General features: G+C 37.0%; 1 protein-coding gene across 1 annotated transcript in view; it reads right to left on the reverse strand.

The window, feature by feature from the left end:
• Positions 1–14,172, reverse strand: part of LOC145062335 (exopolygalacturonase-like) — a 40,408-nt gene extending 26,236 nt beyond the window's left edge. The window contains exon 1 of the mRNA XM_079009953.1: positions 13,936–14,172. Coding sequence (XP_078866079.1) covers positions 13,936–14,070 — 135 coding nt within the window. The 5' untranslated portion in view covers positions 14,071–14,172. The remainder of the gene's footprint in view (positions 1–13,935) is intronic.
• Positions 14,173–19,144: the final 4,972 nt, after the last annotated feature.

The raw sequence follows: 19,144 nt of genomic DNA on the forward strand, positions 1-19,144 counted from the left end.
CTCATTTAGATTGTTTTGGATAAATATCACTCAAATGTAAATTCACTATTTACGTTGGGCTGTGTCGTGCCGGTTCTGTCGCGAAACTTCGACAGGTCAAAACTTCTTCGTGATAACTCGGATTTCGACGTTCTTTATATATTCGGAAACCCCGTAACATAAACTACATCTTAGTTAAGATTACTCCTTCTAAATAACCTTTCCCAAAAAAGTCATTTTTGACGCTTATCGTCTCTAAATTGACTAGCCCTAATCTACGGGCGTTACAGAACCCCAAGTCAATTACCTTTTACAATCCTAAGTAGATGCGGTTAGGTCACATCCATCTACAGTGGAAGGACCTGGCAGAATTCATATTACGTGTTGGGTCAAAAATATGGTTTATACTTTACTTTTCCAGAAAAATATATTTTTGTGTCTTGGAATGTAAACAGCTTAGTGTTTACGGTCTGTGTTTACGGGCGTAAACAGGTTTACGACTGTAAACCCTTTTACGGCCCATGTTCTCCGGCCCATGTTCCCCTTGTATATATATAGGTGTTAGGGTGAGGAGTAGAGATTGATGAACATTAGAGAGTGTACAGTAGAGAGAAGAACAAGTGTATGTTGTGTGTGAATCTTGTATCCGGAACTTCATTCTAATCAATACAATCAAGATTCATCATATTCTTCTTCTCTTTCTCTTCTATTTGATCTGAAATCATCCGTTTGATTGGGATTCCGCACCATCAAACGGATCTGATTGATACACATGCAAATTAGCGACTTACAATTGGTATTAGAGCTTGGTTGTATCAGTCAATTTTGTCAGATTTGGAGCATAATTTGATCTTATTTTCGAAATATTCTTGCGTTTTTGGATAGATCTCTGAAAAATAAGGGGGGTTTGTTCTTCGTGTTTTTCATAAAAAAGGGTTTTTGATCAAGTTTTGGAGCTTCAAAGTCGAAAAATCGATGTTTTTGGTCGAAACCTGCGAGGGTGTGGCGGAGTTTGCGGCCGGCGGCTAGGGTTTCGGTGTTCACGGCCCGGAGGTTGCGGCCCAATGTTCACGGTCCGAGCTTGCGGCCTTGGAGTTTATGGCCGGTCCAAGTTTGCGGTCTTCGATTTACGGCCTCGCATCGCAGCAGCCTCGCATCAGTGCTTCGCATTAAAAAATATCCACGCGAATTTGAGGTTGCTGGGGATCAAACCCAGGACCTCAAAGTCTTCAACCAAGCGCCTAACCATCTCGGCTAGCCAAACCCTTGTGATTTCCTTTGGAAATTTTAAACTTAACCACTCCCTGCCACTTCCAAGTTTCGCAAATTTCACACTTTCAGCCCAATATTCAATTTCTTTTAATTTTAAATTCCTTTTTCATCCAAAATTAAAAAAATAAAGTAAAAATAAAAATAAAAATAAATAATAATAATAATAATAATAATAATAATAAAATAATAATAATTTTTTTTTTTATTTTTGACTTTTATTTTTGATTTTTTATTTAAAATTTTGACTTTGACTTTCAAGTTTGATCTTTGACTTTAAACTTTGACTTTTTCGTTTAACTTTTAAATTTTCAAATTTAGCTTTTCAGTTTGACTTTTAAGTTTCACTTTTGAGTTTAACTTGTTAAACTTGACTTTTAAGTTTGATTTTGGCTTCTAGTTGTGCTTTTTAATTGATTTGAAGGTCTATGAGGGAGTTGAAAACATGAAAGATAGTCGTCAGGATATGTTAAGACAAAATTTCAACATTTTTGATTATATCCCTGGAGAAACCCTCGAAACTCAGTTGCAGCGATTTAGTATACTTACTACTCAGATGAATATAGCTGGGATCTTCTTGTCTAAGTTTGAGATAAACAAAAAGCTACTGAATTCACTTCCGAAATCGTGGGATATGAACATGGCTACCATCAAGAACACAAAAGATCTCAATCATCTTAGTCTTGCTGATGTAATTGAAGAACTTGATGCTTTGAAGTGTAGAAAAAAAAATGAGTTCTGAAAACATTCCGGTCACTGAAGTTACATGTAATCCAGCTTGTGAAACTACGATTGAATTTCTTCGGGAACAAATTGATTTATTAAAAAGAGAAGTTGAGGACCTGAGATATGAAGGATATCAACTCAGGAAAGGAGAAAAACCCCTGAAGGTTGAATTAGAAGCAAAAACCAAAGACTTTAGGAAGCTTCAGGAAGAGTATAGCAACAAGTGTGAAAATTATGACTATATTATGAGATAACTTGCTGCTGTAACTGAAGAACTTGACACATTGAAAATTAAGTGTGGAAAAACAGATGTCAGTTTCAAAAATTATACTGCGTCAAGTCAGACAGTCGAGTCCTTATTTGAAACCCAATTAAAATTTAAAGATAGTCAAAACAAGGGTCTAGGGTATGATAGTGTTCCTCCACCTTTCAATCATAACTACACATCCATCTCTATGACTCGGGAAGAAATTGCCAGGGAGGCACATCTTCAATATGGCAAACCAGCTGGATTTGTGTCAGGAGGTATTCAGGTTGAAGATTCTAATGGTTCTACTTTATGTGCGGGTAAAGTAGCAGAAGATGAGAACAAGGAAAACACTACTGAACAAACCAATGACTCCTTGAACTCAGAATCTGTTGCTTCGAATTTTGTTACTCCTAACAAACCCGTCGTTGAGAAATATAGGCCACCAATTCCAGCGCAACAGAGTACTTGTTACAATTGTGCTTGTGGGAACAATAAGAGACAAGGCAAGGATACGCCACCAGGGGCAGGAAGAAACAACTTCACAATGACGAAAAAGACTTGTTTTCACTGTGGAACACCTGGACACATCGCCAGAAATTGTCCTAATTGCGCATACGTTCCCTACTATGCACAAGGCTGGCAGAACGCGCCAAGAGGGAGATTTTTCAAAGGAAACCCCTCAAGGTTATGTTCAGACAATTCCGACTGGAATGCCATGAAGGCCAAGAATTCAAATCCCATGGCCAAGCATCCAACTCCTAAGAACAAGAAGGGAATGCTGGCCTAGAAGTCTAGTTCAAGAGATGCTCCAGTGAAGCCAAGACCGGTTAGGTCAAAGTTATCTCAGCAGCCGGCTTTAAGTTCCAAGTCAAGGGTCGAGGCACCCATCGGATCGAACAAGAAATGGGTTAAACCCGAATATAGATGGGTACCAAAGGTGAAAACTCCCAAATCATCTAATGACTCTAATATTTCATCGTCTTCTGTTTGTGACAAGCAGGATATGTCATGGGAGAGGGTATCGTGCGTTCATGACAAAGGTCGACCCAGTTTCAAAATGGACTGGGTTCCAAAGACCAACTGATCCCGCTCTGTGTTGGAGCAGCTATGGAGGCATATCATCAGATTTCAGTTTGTTGATAGTGACTGTTCCAGGCACATGATAGGAGGCATCTCTCAACTGTGCAACATTTTGACCTTTGCTTGAGAGTACGTGTCCTTTGTGGGAAGGGAAGAAAGGAAGGGATCACTCATGGGGTTATTGCTTAACGATGTGAAGAATTTTTGGATCTGTTATGAGATTACGCGTGCTATTCTCAAACCTTCTGGGTGCAGATTCAATCACTGACTTACAGTTTGAATTTTCTTCTCTATACTCCTGAGTTTTTCTTAAGTTGATTCGCTTTAAAGACTAATTTTTGTTTTAAGATAGTTTAAATTTGCACATTTACTTTCGCTTCTCTCCTATGCACAAATTTAGGGGGAGAAATAAAAATAAAAAAAAACAAAACGAAAATTAGAAAATATTAAAAAATCCAAAAACATTAGAAAATCAGAAAATCAAAATATGGTGTTAATGGAATGTGCTTGCAGGAGATGTTTTGGGAAGTGAAATTAGCAACTGATAACGGGCAATCTGAATCTATGTAACGTACCTAAGTTGAATTGTCTACGCTCTGTGCTCGATGCGCTAGTAGGCATGAAAAATTTTAAATGAACTTGACTAAGGAGAGTTGAACTTAATGAATTTAAGGACTTGACAAACTTTGACCTAGTTAGATCCGTTTAGCCTGACATCACGACGCTCGGATAGGTTGAGCAGAGAGATATACATGGGAATCTACTGGTCACACTAAAGAACCTGTATCTAGAACTGTGGATTCACTTTTCCTCGATGTGCGGATTCTATCCTTAATTCCGGTTAGATGGGGTGACTGGGGAATTCCGATAAATTAGGTCTGTAGAAGGTTATTTTCTTTATTTCTTTCTGTTAGACATATGTTGCCTCCTTTGCTTGATAGAGAGATCCGACGTGGACTGTAAGATATGCAACTCTATCTCTCTGCATCTTCTCTCTATGCAATTCTTTCCATCTGTTAGCCATATATTGTCTCCTTTGCATGACTCAAAATCCGACCTGGTACACAGTATATGCAACGTTCTCTTCTCAATCCCTTTAAAACTTCAGTTAGTCATAGGTTTCATCCTTTGCGTGATTGGAAGAGATCCGACCTGGATGTACAACATATGCATTCTAAATCTACCTTTCTCTTAATAATTGTCTGCTCACCCGGTGTAAGGAGTATTTTGGAAGTCCTTGATGGCTGGGGCATGCCAGGAAGCGGGAAACACGTTCTAGTACAATTAAAACAGAACATATACAGATTGTCTTTAGATCTCGTTGCTCAATTTAGGTGGACAACAATATCCCTGGTCGTAGTTAGTTAAATGGTCATAAGAAAATTTTATTTAAGAATTAGGGCCAATCATGATAATAAAATTATAATCATCTATATGTATGTGTATCATGTCATTGGTAAATTGTCCAAAATATTGTTACAAATTTTTCGTGTTTAAGTGGACCACAATACTGGCGATCGATCAGACGAAGATGTGAAGATAAGGGTACCGACAAGTGGAATAAGGCTGTCCAAAAACTTTGATCCCAAATCACTCTTAAAGTTAGCTATTATTTTTGTTTTTGTTAAGTTTGTTCATAGTGTCCTTCTAATTTAAATATTAGGGGAGAATTCAAAAAAATAAAATTAAAAAAAAATTAAAGAATTAAAAAAAACAAACAAAAATCAGAAAATAAAAAATAAAAAATAGTGTTATTTATGTTTTATTTTTGTTCAGAAAATATGAAAAAAAAACCAAAAATATTGTGTGCTAAATTTTCTTTTAGTTTTGTTTTGTCTTGAAAAGTGATTTCAGGTATAGATAAGACTCATGGAGTTTGTGTTGAATATTTCTGAGCCAAGGCTTCATCCCCGAGCATAAAAGAATTCTCATTCGAAGGAGCAAGAAATGAAGATTATTCTTTCAACATTCAATCTTTCAACCTCATAAGCAAGGTGAAGCTGAAATCGAAGATTATGTGACAGGTTGCATTGAAGCCTCCTCAATCAGTCTGCTGCTATCTTAAACCTGCTGAAGTGATCCAAAAGATTTGTTCTCTCTGATGTTCTCTCTGAAGATTCTCAAGCTGAAAGCGCCATCTTTCAAGAATCAGTACAAGAAGCCTCCTCACCCAATGTGCGTTCAGAGTCAAATCTTGAAGAAAAGCTCAAGTGCTCAAGATGAAGTGATTCATTGAAGATTCATCAAGTACATCTTGAAGTTGTGAAGAATTTGAAGATAAATGCTGAAGCCAATCTCCCAGTGAAGATTAACAAGAAAAGCCAGCTACTTTTTAGGGGGAGCTTGTTGGGTCAATTAAGAAAAGAAAGTTACAAACCAAGGGGGAGATTGTTGGGTCAAAAATATGGTTTATACTTTACTTTTCCAGAAAAATATATTTTTGTGTCTTGGAACGTAAATAGCTTAGTGTTTACGGCCATTTGAGTGTTTACGGTCTGTGTTTATGGCCGTAAACAGGTTTATGACCGTAAACCCATTTACGTCCCATGTTCTCCAGCCCATGTTCCCCTTGTATATATATATAGCTGTTAGGGTGAGGAGTATAGATTGATGAACATTAGAGAGTGTACGGTAGAGAGAAGAACAAGTGTGTGTTGTGTGTCAATCTTGTATCCGGAACTTCATTCTAATCAATACAATCAAGATTCATCATATTCTTCTTCTCCTTCTCTTCTATTTGATCTGGCATCATCCGTTTGATTAGGATTCTGCACCATCAAACGGATCTGATTGATACACAGGCAGATTAGGGACTTACATTACGAATTCCATTGCCTTATAACAGCACCCTCGTGTCGCCAAGAACACCTAACTAGTAGAAACGAGATAGACCCAATGGTAACAACGAAAACGAATCTGGTAACGTTAAGAACACAAACACTAGAACTCCTAACAAGCAGAAATGAGATAGACCCAATGGTAACAACGAAAACAAAACTAGTAATGACAGGAGCTTGAATATAAAACACCCTGTCATTCCTAACAACCAATACTCCTCAAATTGATGTAACAACAAGGAGTCCGACGTCATCAGTTGACACTGATAGGCTTGATTCTCACCTTATAACCTCGAGCTTTGCAAATAGACTTTTGTCTTGTGCAATCGAATAACAAAACTTGTTCAGTCGGTAATGACGAGATCCCTATCAACCAGACGCCTAAGTTCTGGCGTAAGGAATACCACGCCCTTCCCTAGCCCCAGCAAAGATTAAAAATCAAGGAGCAATGGGCATAAAAAAGGGAATCCAAAAAGCTTCCAACATTCCTCCATAGATTCCTAAATTCTCTTAGAAAACCTCAACCATGTGCTAAGAAGAGGTACAATCACCTCGACTCCTAGAATCACTTCAATGACCTAACACCCGATGCCACTTAGCACAGTCACAAGAATGAATAGTGTCTGATCATAAGATCAACATATTATATAAAGGAAACATTAGACCCAGTCCCTAAACGCAGGGGCACCTGTCTAACTCATAAGGGGAGAAAAACGAAATCATCATAGGCACCACCAGCTATGATTAAGCCAAACAAAACCCATCCTCAAGGATCGATACTCCCTACCCCGAATCGGAGACACGATTAATCAACGGCAAGGAAGGGCCAAGGCCGACCTACCATTAGTTGGAAAGACCGTAAGGAGAAAACTCCCAAGATAATCTAAGACTCATAAGGTCAACTATATCACGCAAAATCAACCTTCGTGACCATAGTACCAACTCTTAAGGCACAGAAAACTCTACTTCTAGGACACCAGGATCCCGATCCCTAGAAGACCATTAAAAAGGCCTCGCCAAGAAAGGGCCCGATAACTCATAGTCTCTGATTAACATAAGGAACTAGTTTTGGACATTTCCCCTTCCATGTGCTCAGCGCTCATGAGTGTCAGACCACCGAAACTATAGAAATTCCACCTGTCGAGGTCAAGGTAAAACTAAACCCACACCTCGAAGACAAGCATGTGTAGTACACATTGACAAATTTGAATGCCCACTTGCTTCTAATCGAGTATTCATATGACAACAACTACTACTCTAGCATAGGAGTTGCACCCTTCGAAGCCCTGTGTGGCCAGAGGTGTAGATCATCCTCTATTAGGCTGATATGGGAGATACCCAACCGACAAGATGACAAATGCCTAATAGCACACTCATTAGACCCGAGATTATTCGATAAACCACGAAAAAAGATAGTTCAAACCCGAACACGACCCCAACTATAGTAACGCCAATGAAAGAGCTATGTTGATAACATCTTAAAACCTTGAAGTCCCAAGTAGGGAATCGGGGTATTAATTTAAGAACACCCCTCGGGGAAGAGTAACTCGAATCAAAATGGAAAAGTGAACTAAACTCTCGATGCACCAGACCCTTCGAGATCCTCGCACAGATCGGCCGATAGCCTACCAACTCCAATTACCCTCCGAATTTAGTAACGCACACCCTAGAGTCCATGTATCGAACCTAGAAAGTGTCTATCGGACAACCCTCCCAGTCCCACCGGAAAAGACTAAGGAGAATTAGAACCTCCTAATCATTGATCCGCCTATAGAGACATTGAAAAGGAAAGTTAAGAACACCAAACAAAGCCACATCCCAATGGTGAAGGTTCTAGGGAACGGTAGGCGTGAGCCGGTATCCACCTGGGAACACAAATACCAAATAACTCGAAAGTACTCTTACCTATTTTCGCTTTCATGACCCTATCTTTCAAAAGAATTTCGGGACGAAATTCCCTCTAACGGGGGGATGATGTCACAACTGGCCTTTTTGGCTAGGAAATTTCATTCTTAAGTAAGCAAGGACTCTTGTGAGACTTGTGCTAACACACCTAAGTGTTCAATATAAGTTCCTAAGGAGCCATATAGTGTTAGAATGTAAATCTCTCAAAGTATAGTGAATCTCTCCCAAATCTCTCCAAGTATAGTGAATCACTCCCAAATCTCCCCAAGTATGTGAAATCTCTCCCAAATCTCTCTAAGTATGCGAAATCTCTTCTAGAATAGTGAATCTCTCCCAAATCTCTCCAAGAATAGTGCATCCCTCCCAAATCTCTCTAAGTATGCGGAATCTCTCCAAGAATATTGAATCTCTCCCAAATCTCTCTATGTATGTGAAATCTATACAAGAATAGTGAATCTCTCCCAAATGTCACCAAGTATGTGAAATCTCTCCCAAATCTCTCCACGGATCTCAAATCTCTGTAAGTACCTTCCTCAGTCGAAAACAGCTCAAAACTGGAAGAGGAAACCCCCAAAAGGATCCTCTTGGTCCGGAACCTCTTGGTCCGGACTCCTCTTGGTCTTGAACCTCTTGGTCCGGAACCCTCTTAGTCCGGAATGCCTCTTAAGGAACCAAGAGGACTCACCACTTCGGAAACCTATCATCCGGACCACCCATTCCGAAATCTCGCAGCTCAGGAAGCCTCTTGCCTCGCCTCGCTTCGGAAGCTATAGTCGGCTTCGCACCGAGAAGGTTACTCCGGATCTCGCCTGTGGACTCCGGAATCAGGAGAAGAGCTTCGGAACTCACTCAGCAGCTTCAGAAATGACCCAAATGACTCCAAAAATTAGAAGCCGAATCCGGAACTTCTCCTAAGCCCTTCGGACCTTCGCATGAGCATGATCCCACTTCGGATTTTCATTATTTTCAGACTTTTTCACCATTTTAAGGCATTTTGAAGTCGGAAATTACACCAAACTTGTATTTTTCCTATCCTAAACCCCTTAGACCCCTATTTTATGCTAAAATTAATTATTTTAAGCATATTCTTCATAAAAATAAATGTTTGGGATTTAGGAAAACCTTATCCTAACTCAAGAAAAAGACAAAGGGATTGACCTTGTGATTTGATGTAATTCCTCATTTCCCATGCAAATCACGGTATTCCAAGCTTTACCTATCAAATACCCATGCATGGACCACCAGATACCCATGTACCAAAGATTCCTCCCTTTTCCTTATACTCCAAAGCAACGACATTGAGAGAGTTTAGACTCCACTTTCTCTCTCACTTTTCCCTATTTTCTCTCAAAAACTCATCTTGAAGCAAGAACAAAGGATCTTGCTGAAAGGAAATTTCTCAACTTCTTCCTGAGAAAATTTTAGGAAAATTCCTCCACTCATCTAATATTTTATTATATTTCGAGATGAATCCATATTATTTTATTCATAATAACATGTGATGATCATCCTTAGGAAAACATCCATCCCAGGGAAGTTCCTCATCTCAGCAAGAGTTTAAGTTTGAGATCTTCACTCCAGAACTGCAAACAACTCCTCAACTAACTCAAGGTGAGCTTCATAACCCACCTTTTTCAATGTTTTAATGTTTTTGGGGGAGAGTACAAGTCAAATCTTGCCTAGATTCTTAAATGATTGCATATATACGTATGTTTGTATGTGTGTGTGAAATATTATTAAATTATTATTTAGTAATATACTCATGAACGAATGATTTCTAAATTTCCTAAAGAACAGATGATACTTTGTACAAAAGAGCCTCCCAACTATTGGGTGTGTCCAACTTAACCCCTTTATCTATGCTTTCATGTCTAAAGACAAAAGTTATAAAAAGAGACCTTACTAAGTGGACACCATTTCTAGTGATTTTCGAAAATAGGAACTTTTTGACTATTTTGCAAACTATCAGGGAGTATTTTATAAATATTCAACATAAAAGTTTGCGTCAAGAAAATATACAAGTAGAGCCTTTATGACAGAAATATTTGCATGTCATAAGCTGATGTCATAAAACCTCCGAGAACACAAGCAATGTTCTATATGTCATAAAACAGAAAATTTGTGTCATAACCGGCAGTTATAAATTTATATAAATTATAACTTGACACTTTTTCTCTTGACTAAAACGACTCATTTTTCAATAAACAAAAAGGAACGAACACGAGCACCCAGTTAAGGAGCACAATCAACGATATGAAACGAGAACGATATTTCTATTCAATAAGTACGAGTTTCATTATTTATCTAACAAATAATGGATCTCTAACGATTGTCAAAAGATTGTTAATATTCTACTCAGACAAATCTCAACAGTGCCTAAATATAAAAATATTATTGTACGTCTAAGTCCTGTAAGGAGTTATAGCCAGAGTCTCTTGGAGGGAGAGCGGGAAATTGTGTGTAGATCTATACGGGGTTGACACCCCGTACCTTCGCTGTTCGCTATAGCTAGACAGGCCAGTCTAGGATGACAAATGTCTTTTCCAAACCGACGGCGCCAGAGAAATGCCAAAACAGGCACTCCGTCATGATTAGTATGATTATAACGACTCACTAGAATATGTTATATAAACTAGAAATATACGTAAGGAAACCCTCATAAATAAATTTTGGCACGTTGTGTTGACCGTCCTACATGTGATAGGTGATGGTCCGCATTTGTTGTGTTGACTGTCTTTCTTCATCGTGTAGAATATCCACAATAGCCATGTGGATTCTTTCTCCTAACAAGTATAGAGTCGTAATACTGCTATTTTACAAATTAAAAAGCGTAGGACTCTATAGAAAAAAAATTTCTACGATTTCGATAACGACAAAATAGAACTTACGAATATTTTATAGCAGAAAATATAGCATTTTCTGGAGAAAATGATTCTTTTACGATTTCGATAACGATAAACCAGAACTTACGATTATTTTGTAGCAGAAAATATAGGATTTTCTGGGGAAAACGATTCTTTTACGATTTCGATAACGATAAACTAGAACGCACACAGTCAATTTTACTCGATAAGAGGAGCATGATTTTTCAACCGTATTTCCTTTTTGAAAATAAGGGATTTGTCTTAAGACGGTTGATTGTTACTATTTAAAAGAACTATTATCGGACTTTTCAAAATCACTCCGTATAAGGATGAACAAAAGTAATGCCATGCACACATATAACCATGATTTTCAAGGCAAGACTCCAAACGATTTCATAGAAAATATCTGATTTTCTAAAAGTACAACGAGAACGATTCTAAACAAGTGAAAAAGATTTTTTACAAAAACGCTTATGAACTCACCAACTTTTTAGTTGACGCTTTTCAAAACGACTTGTATTCTCAGGGATCTAGTAAGCAAGAAACAAGGGACGCTAATGCAAGATCATTTAGCTGTAGTTGAAGTTTTCTACTTATGTAACTTTTGTGTAACTCGAAGAACAAATACAATATGTAAACAATGTAAGTTTGTTATCTGAATGTATGATGTTTGGATTGGTCCGTTTCACTTATATTCAATTGTTATGATACTGCACAATGATGTCACCCGGATCCGGACGTTTCCGCCGTCAGGTCCAGGGGTGTGACAAGAACTACCAAATTTAGTGACTTTAATTTGTTCTTATCATTTTGTGGGGGTAGGTTGGTGAGTCACCCAAAAAAAGCATTATGAGAGGTCACTTCAGTTAAAAATATTGAGTTGTTTTCCATAGCCAAGTTTCTTTAATTTAGAGATCAATGCCTAACTCAGTCCAGAAGATATATTGACGGGGTCAAACAGAGTGGAGACGTCATATTGACTATTTGATTGAGACTACGACATGAATGGAATTTCCCTGTTGATATATCCATAAATATCTACCATTATAGATATTCTTACGTGTTGAGTTGTGAGCTATATTGATCGATTAAAATTGGAATTTACTGGACTTTCAGCTACACTTCTTTCGCTTAATACATTAGAAAGGGCAAGAGAGGCCTTGATGTTTATTTGAATTTGTGCCACAATTTTCATGTTTATTCACTTCTAAACATTTTATGTGTTTGTGTCAAGTTTTACCATGTTTTTCTCTAATAGCTCTGTTAAATCTTTTGAATCAATAAGTCTTCGTCGTTGTTTTCCATATATTATAATTTGTGGGCATAAGTCGGACCATCATATATGAACATGTAGATTCCATGAAAAACGGATGCTAACAAAAAGTTGGGGAAGAATTAGAAAAAAAATTAAGCACATGCTAGGATCCGGAAGGGTCGAAGACTGTAAGATAGAATGAGCATTTGGACTGACCGGAACAAACCGAACTGGAAACGACACTGGACGGGACGAGATTTTCACTCTACAAGGCAATTCTCAATTCTTCCTCTCTCATTCAATCAGTTCCTCAATCAGTTCCTGGTACATTTCACGATGCTTTTCAAACCACGCTAAAGAAAAAGTGTAAGAATGAACATTTATATGGAACCAAAACCGAAGTTGAACTGAAACCAAATTTCATTATACACGATAGTTCCTGATTCTTCCTTTCTCATTCAATCGTTTAATCCGGTTCTCAGTCCGTTTTGGGGTGGCTTTGGAACTAGGCTCGTGCCTACTGTTGGATACCTCTAAGGGTCAAAAAAAACATTTCATGAAAAATGATAGGTCCATCTGTAACTTTCCAAAACTACAAAGACCAAACCGTAAATTTTTTAAAATACCAGGAGCCAATATGGAAATTTCAGAAGTTTAGGGATCAAAACAGAAGCTTTTAAGCTACAGGTACCAAACTATACATTTTCAAATGGACCAATGTATAAGTAATAATCACAAATGACCAATATCGAAGATTTCACAGAGCAATATGGTGTTTTCAAAACGAATAGGATCATTATACAACGTTTTAGAACTACAGGAACTATCTCCAACTTTCTAAAATGTAGTCAACTTGCCGATGTAGATGATAACGTTGTAGATATCGTGCTCGTCTTCTTCGGATAGCTACTGGCTGGACCAGAGTTTGCCGCCAGCTTTGAATGTTAAAGAGAAACTTTTACTAATCTTTTTAGGACCTTCTAATAGCATAAAAATTTCAAAAATATACATTCAGATTCCTTATAACCAAACCTCTTTTATGGTCTTTCAAGAAAAGAATTTCCAGACAAAGGATAATGACTTATAAGCCCAACAAAGTTTCCAAACTATTCAAAAAACCTCAATTATGTTTTGTCTGTTCAAGAAAAGCCAACAAACTTAATATTTGTCTAAAAAGGCCCAACTAACTTACGCTTTTGTTCAACTCTTATTACGGTCAACCGACTAATGATCATTGTTGGTCTTACAAGTCATTTCCCTGATATTTAATATCACGTCATAAGCCATGTCTTTTGTTGACTTTCATTAGCCGGTTAACCATAATAAGAGTTGAACAAAAGCGTTGGTTAGGGTTTTTTAGACAAAATGTTAAGTTCGTTGGTTTTCTTGGACATACAAAACATAATTGGTCTTTTTTGAAGGGTTTGGAAACTTCTTTGGGCCTATAAATCATTTTCCCTTCGGACAAAACAAATTTCGGCCAAAATCGGAGAAAGTTTAATAAAATGGACCGAAATTGGGAAACTAAACCAACCCACTAAAGAACACTTGCACTTTAAGTGTTTCTCTCTAAAGATTAAATTGCCCAGAGTTATCATTATAAGGATTTACAGTGTTGACTCCGTTTTCTTATTGTTCTTTACTATTGAATATGATCAAGGACTAAAGTGTCGGTGATATTATCTAACACAAGTTTGAAGTAAGACGATTTGCAGATCTATATATACAAATAAGAAACGTATAAAGTTAATTGATGTATATCATTATTACCTTGCCATCATCGGTTTTGGCATCGCCCTTAGCACCTTTGGTTTTAATGTTGACAACAGCAGCATGGCTTCTTGCAATGTATGCTATAAGAAACAAGCAACATATTGCTTGTCGGATCGAGTTTTCTGTATGCATTTTATTGAAGCTCTTGTTATTTGCTTTGTGGGCTTTATTTTTCGGCTGTCCTCTAAAGAAGTAATGACAGATGTCAAGGGAGACAATTTATATATAGGAGATACGATTACCTAAGTTGTAGAGAACAAGTTCATTTACGGAATTTATATACCTAAGTTGTAGGTAACAAGATCATTTACGGAATTTATATAGATATGATTACCTAAGTTGTTGGTAACAAGTTCATTTACGGGACTAACTTTTCATTATTTTTACCAAACATTTTTGGCAAGCATTTCATATCGTATTATTAGATCATTTTTCACCAAATTTTAGAAAACTAGTCTCAATGACAAGCTGGATCGGGTTTTAAATAATAATTAATTAATGAAAACTTAAAACTAATGTTTTAAAAACTGGTTTGAACCGGTCGGTCAAACCGGTTGGACCGGAAACTGGGAAGGAAGCGGTTCAACTATCACCGATTATACGTTGATTTCTTAACCGGGTTGAACCGGCCGGTTTTTAGAAAAAACCCGGTTGAACCGGTCAAAATAAACCGGTTAAACCAAATAAAAATACATGGTTATGTTATAAAGTTTATTTTGTTTTCTCTAAATAAAAACATATGATAATGTTTTAAAGTTTTTTGATGTGTTTGTATTCATCTAAAACTATATTTTGTTCCGATATTATACTTTATTATTTTTTTGACGTATATGAATTGATATAAAACACTAAAACTTATGCTTATTTGTAATTTTAATGTATTTGGATGGATCCACAACTTATTTTTATATGTATTTTTAATTTTTAAACTTATAAACGTCAAATTCATGATTGATATATGTATCTAAGTATAGGAAAAAAGATGAAAATTATAGAAAACGGTTAACCCATCGGTCGAACCGGGAAACGGTCACCATACCGGTTAAACTAAAAAAAATGGTTTTTAAAATATTGCTTAAATATGAGTTACGATTCTAAGAAGTACTAAATGATAAACCACGTAGATTCTAAGAAGTACTAAATGATAAACCACGTAAAGTAAAGCACCAAAAAAGCATCTCCATAAATGGGTTGGATGGCTATCCTCTAAAATCTTGTTTTTCATGTTAGCAAGTTAAACAAAACCACCTTTAAAATAATATATATATATCCGGTAAGAAATTTTTTTTCGATTTATTTTTTTAGCGAACAAAATAAATGAATCATTAGATGAATCAATAATAACATGATTCACAAAAAAAAATCCCGAAAAAACATTTCGATGATTTATTTTTACGATGATTTTGTTGATATTAACTAAAATTGTCATAAAAGTGAATTTTTTTTTTTTTTGATTTACTTAAAAATGAATCATGAAAGTGTTCTTTTTTAATTTTTTTTCTTATGAATCATCTTACTTTTGAATCATCTAATGATTCATTTCATTTTTTTCTTAAGAAAATATGTATATAAAAAATTTCTTACCTTCCTACCAAAATTTCTTTCTTATTTGATCTTGACTCTCTCTCTCTCTCTCTGTATATATATATATATATATATATATATATACACACACACACACACACACACAGAGCTATGTTCAAATGTTTCTAGCAACTATTGTGTGCATGTATGCACCAATCAGAATTAAGCAAAAACAAATTCAATAATAAATCATAAAGGGTATAATGGTAATCTTGGCGACACTTAATTATGGTAAATATTTAAAACATTTAATACTAGGAGAATTTGTTTGTTAACCCTACAAAAACATCGATCCTTCATCACCATACACTCATCATATTCCTTGTTTCCTCTAGGAGGAAACCCTACCCCTTTCTTATGTGTACAGTTCTAAAATTTAAAGACACCTGAGGATGCAGATACTAAGAGCAACAGACAACCACTTTCAATCTCTCGTCTTTATCAAGGAGAGAACAAGAAGGAAGAGTTATGGTGCTCTACACTTCAGACTCGATTTGGTAAGAAGACAAAAGGATTATTAGTTTCTTTACCAAATTGAGTTTGAAGTGTAGAGCATTGTATCTCATCCTTCTTGTTGCTATTAGGATGCAAGTGTCTTTAAATTTCAGAAACGTACACATAAGAAAGGGGTAGGGTTTCCTCCAAGAGGAAACAAGGAATATGATGAGTGTGTGGTGATGAAGGATCAATGTTTTTGTAGGGTAACAAACAAATTCCCATAGTATTAAATGTTTTAAATATTTACCATAATTAAGTGTAGCCAAGATTACCATTATACCCTTTTATGATTTATTACTGAATTTGTTTTTGCTTAATTCTGATTGGTGCATACATGCACACAATAGATGCTAGAAACATTTGAACTTAGCTCTCTCTCTCTCTGTCTCTCTCTATTTATATATATATATATATATATATATCAGTGTTGCAGAAATCGGCCTAATCGGCGATTAATCGCTAATCGGACCTCAACCGATGAGATTTATTGCTAATCGGTCACTATAATCGGGTTTGGTCAATACAGGTCAAAGTCAGAATTAATCGGACCTAATCGGGCCTAATCGGACTTAATCGGACCTAATCGGGTTTGATTTCGTTACAATTTTCTGAACTCTTTCCGTTTATCGTTTTTGTATTCACAGATCATAAATCAACTTATCTAGTTTGCTCAGTGTCCCGGTGGCCCTTCTCCTCCACATATGTGGGTACCTGAAGGTTATCTGGCTTCTCTGTTCCCCTATACGAACAATTGTATTTTGGAGCAACAAAAACATCGCCACCTACCAAGTATTCGATGATATGAATAGGTCGCTTATTCTATTTTCTTATTGTAACATCCCCATTTTCACGGCCAGAAAAAACTGATTTTGTTTATGCTTTATAAATCAGAGTATATCTTTTAATAAAATGGTTGAGGAATTTATTCCCAGTAAACCATGATAAATACGTTTTCAAAGTATTTCCGAAGAAAAGTATTTTTATTCATTTTAAAACATTTGGGATGTCATTGTCAATACAGAAACATAAGCATAAACAGAACTTATATTCATTATCACTAGTGATTTATATCTCCATAATCTATCAGTGTAATGTGACTTCATATCAACACCTGTGATATAAATAAACTGAGTGGGTCAGGTTGGGAAACCTGGTGAGTACATAGGTTTTTCAACCCACAAGAATATAATTATGATGTTTAAACAATCAAGCAATCAACCCAATTACCCATCCCCGTTATCTTCTTTATTCTGAAGGATCTACCCTATGAATCAACTATTTCTCGTTCATTCATTCCTAAGGATCATCCTACGGAATCGGCACGAAGTCCATCGTTGCCATGGTTTACACAATTGGCACTAAGTCCACAAAGTCTCCAGGATTTAAGCATCAAGTCTGGATGATCGCCAAGGTTTAGGAACCAAGTCTACAAGGTCGCTAAGGTTTAGAGTACACCGGGTGAACACTTCGTTCACAACACCTACAGGTTGCGAGCCTGCTAGTGTTCCATTGGACTGTCTAGAATAGTCTGTGGTTTTCATCCATACTCTGCTGAATGACGGGGCCATCATTTGGGGAAAGGCTTCTCACATCGTCAACCTCTCACCCTCACCTCGTGGTCTATAACACCTCTCAACTTATCATCCAACTCATATTCCATCTATTACATCTACCCATATTTTACCCCAACATTATCGTAGATATATAATACATATACAGTTTAAATCATTTAAAACACGTATAAAATCTTTCACCCAACATAGACGACAAGTATTCAGACAATATGCACACATAGCACATAATTTATATTAAAATACTTCATATCTATGTGTAAGAAGAAAGGGAATATGCACTAACTTGATAATGTGGTGACTCGACACTCGGACAACACTTCGTTATCTCAAAACAATTGTTCTCGACAAAACCTAGTATCATTACCACTAGGGTTTAGTCTAACGTTAAGCATGAATAATTATTAGTCTAGCTATTATTATTATGATATAAGCATTAAACAACACTCTATATAACTCATAATAATAGCGCAAATAATTATTTTAAGGACCTAATAACTTTACTATAATTATTTAAAAGCTATATTAAAAATTGCGTAGGCGTAGCTCACTTAAAGCGGGTTTTAAAAAAACCGGGCTTTGCTTGGAGCAGCGTTTCGAAACCGAAAGGCCCTTTTTCTCGGGACTCTGAGAGCCTCGGGGCTTCCCTCGGGTGCTAGGAGTTTTATCCAGGGTTTAGGGGTGGTTTGGGGAGCTAGAGACAGAAAGAGAATTGGTGTGATTTGCTCGGCAGCCCTCGCACGTATTCATAGCCGTGAGCCTCGGACGTACGCTGGGCGTAGTCCTTGGCTACGCGGGGGGGGGGGGTAGTCTTGAGATAGGGCCCAGCTCGGATCCAGCTGTCTCGCACTCCAGAAGAGGATAAGTACCGAAGGCACGCTAGGCGTACCAACCTCGGACGCGGGGCGTAGGGCAAAGCGAGGCGACGTGGCGTGACCCGAAGAGTGCTCTGCGATGAGGCCACATCATCCATCTTGCATCAAACTTCATGATTTCGATTCCAAACTTCAAAAAATTGTATCTTACTCATACAAGCTCCGTTTTTGACGTTCTTTATATCCACGCGAAGCCGGGAATGTACTCTACAACTTTCGTTTGGACTCCGTCTGCTAATTTTGACTTTATTTTAAATTTTATATTTTTAACAGGCCGGGACAGGATTGGTCCGTTAAAAAAATCCATAACTTGTTTATCCGACGTCCGTTTTCGTCTATCTTTTTATCGTTACACTGCTAAGCCGAAACTTCGAAAAATCATAACTTCCTCATACAAAGTCAGATTTGGGCGCTCTTTTTATGGACGCTCTCGGTTTAACGTATTCTATGACTTTCATTTAGATCGCTAAGGCTGAATATCGCTCTATCGTAAATTCACTATTTACGTTTCCCGGTGTCGTGTCGGTTCCGTCACAAAACTTCGACGGGCCATAACTTCATCGTTATAAATCGGATTTTGGCGTTCTTTATATATACAGAACCCTTGAGTCATATTCTTCCACTTGGTTAAGATTATTTATTCTAAATAATCTTTTTTCGAAAAGTTGTTTTCGACCC

Source organism: Lactuca serriola, chromosome 7, assembly GCF_051521515.1.
Source record: "Lactuca serriola cultivar US96UC23 chromosome 7, Lser_US96UC23_V15, whole genome shotgun sequence".
NCBI classification, from domain to species: domain Eukaryota; kingdom Viridiplantae; phylum Streptophyta; class Magnoliopsida; order Asterales; family Asteraceae; genus Lactuca; species Lactuca serriola.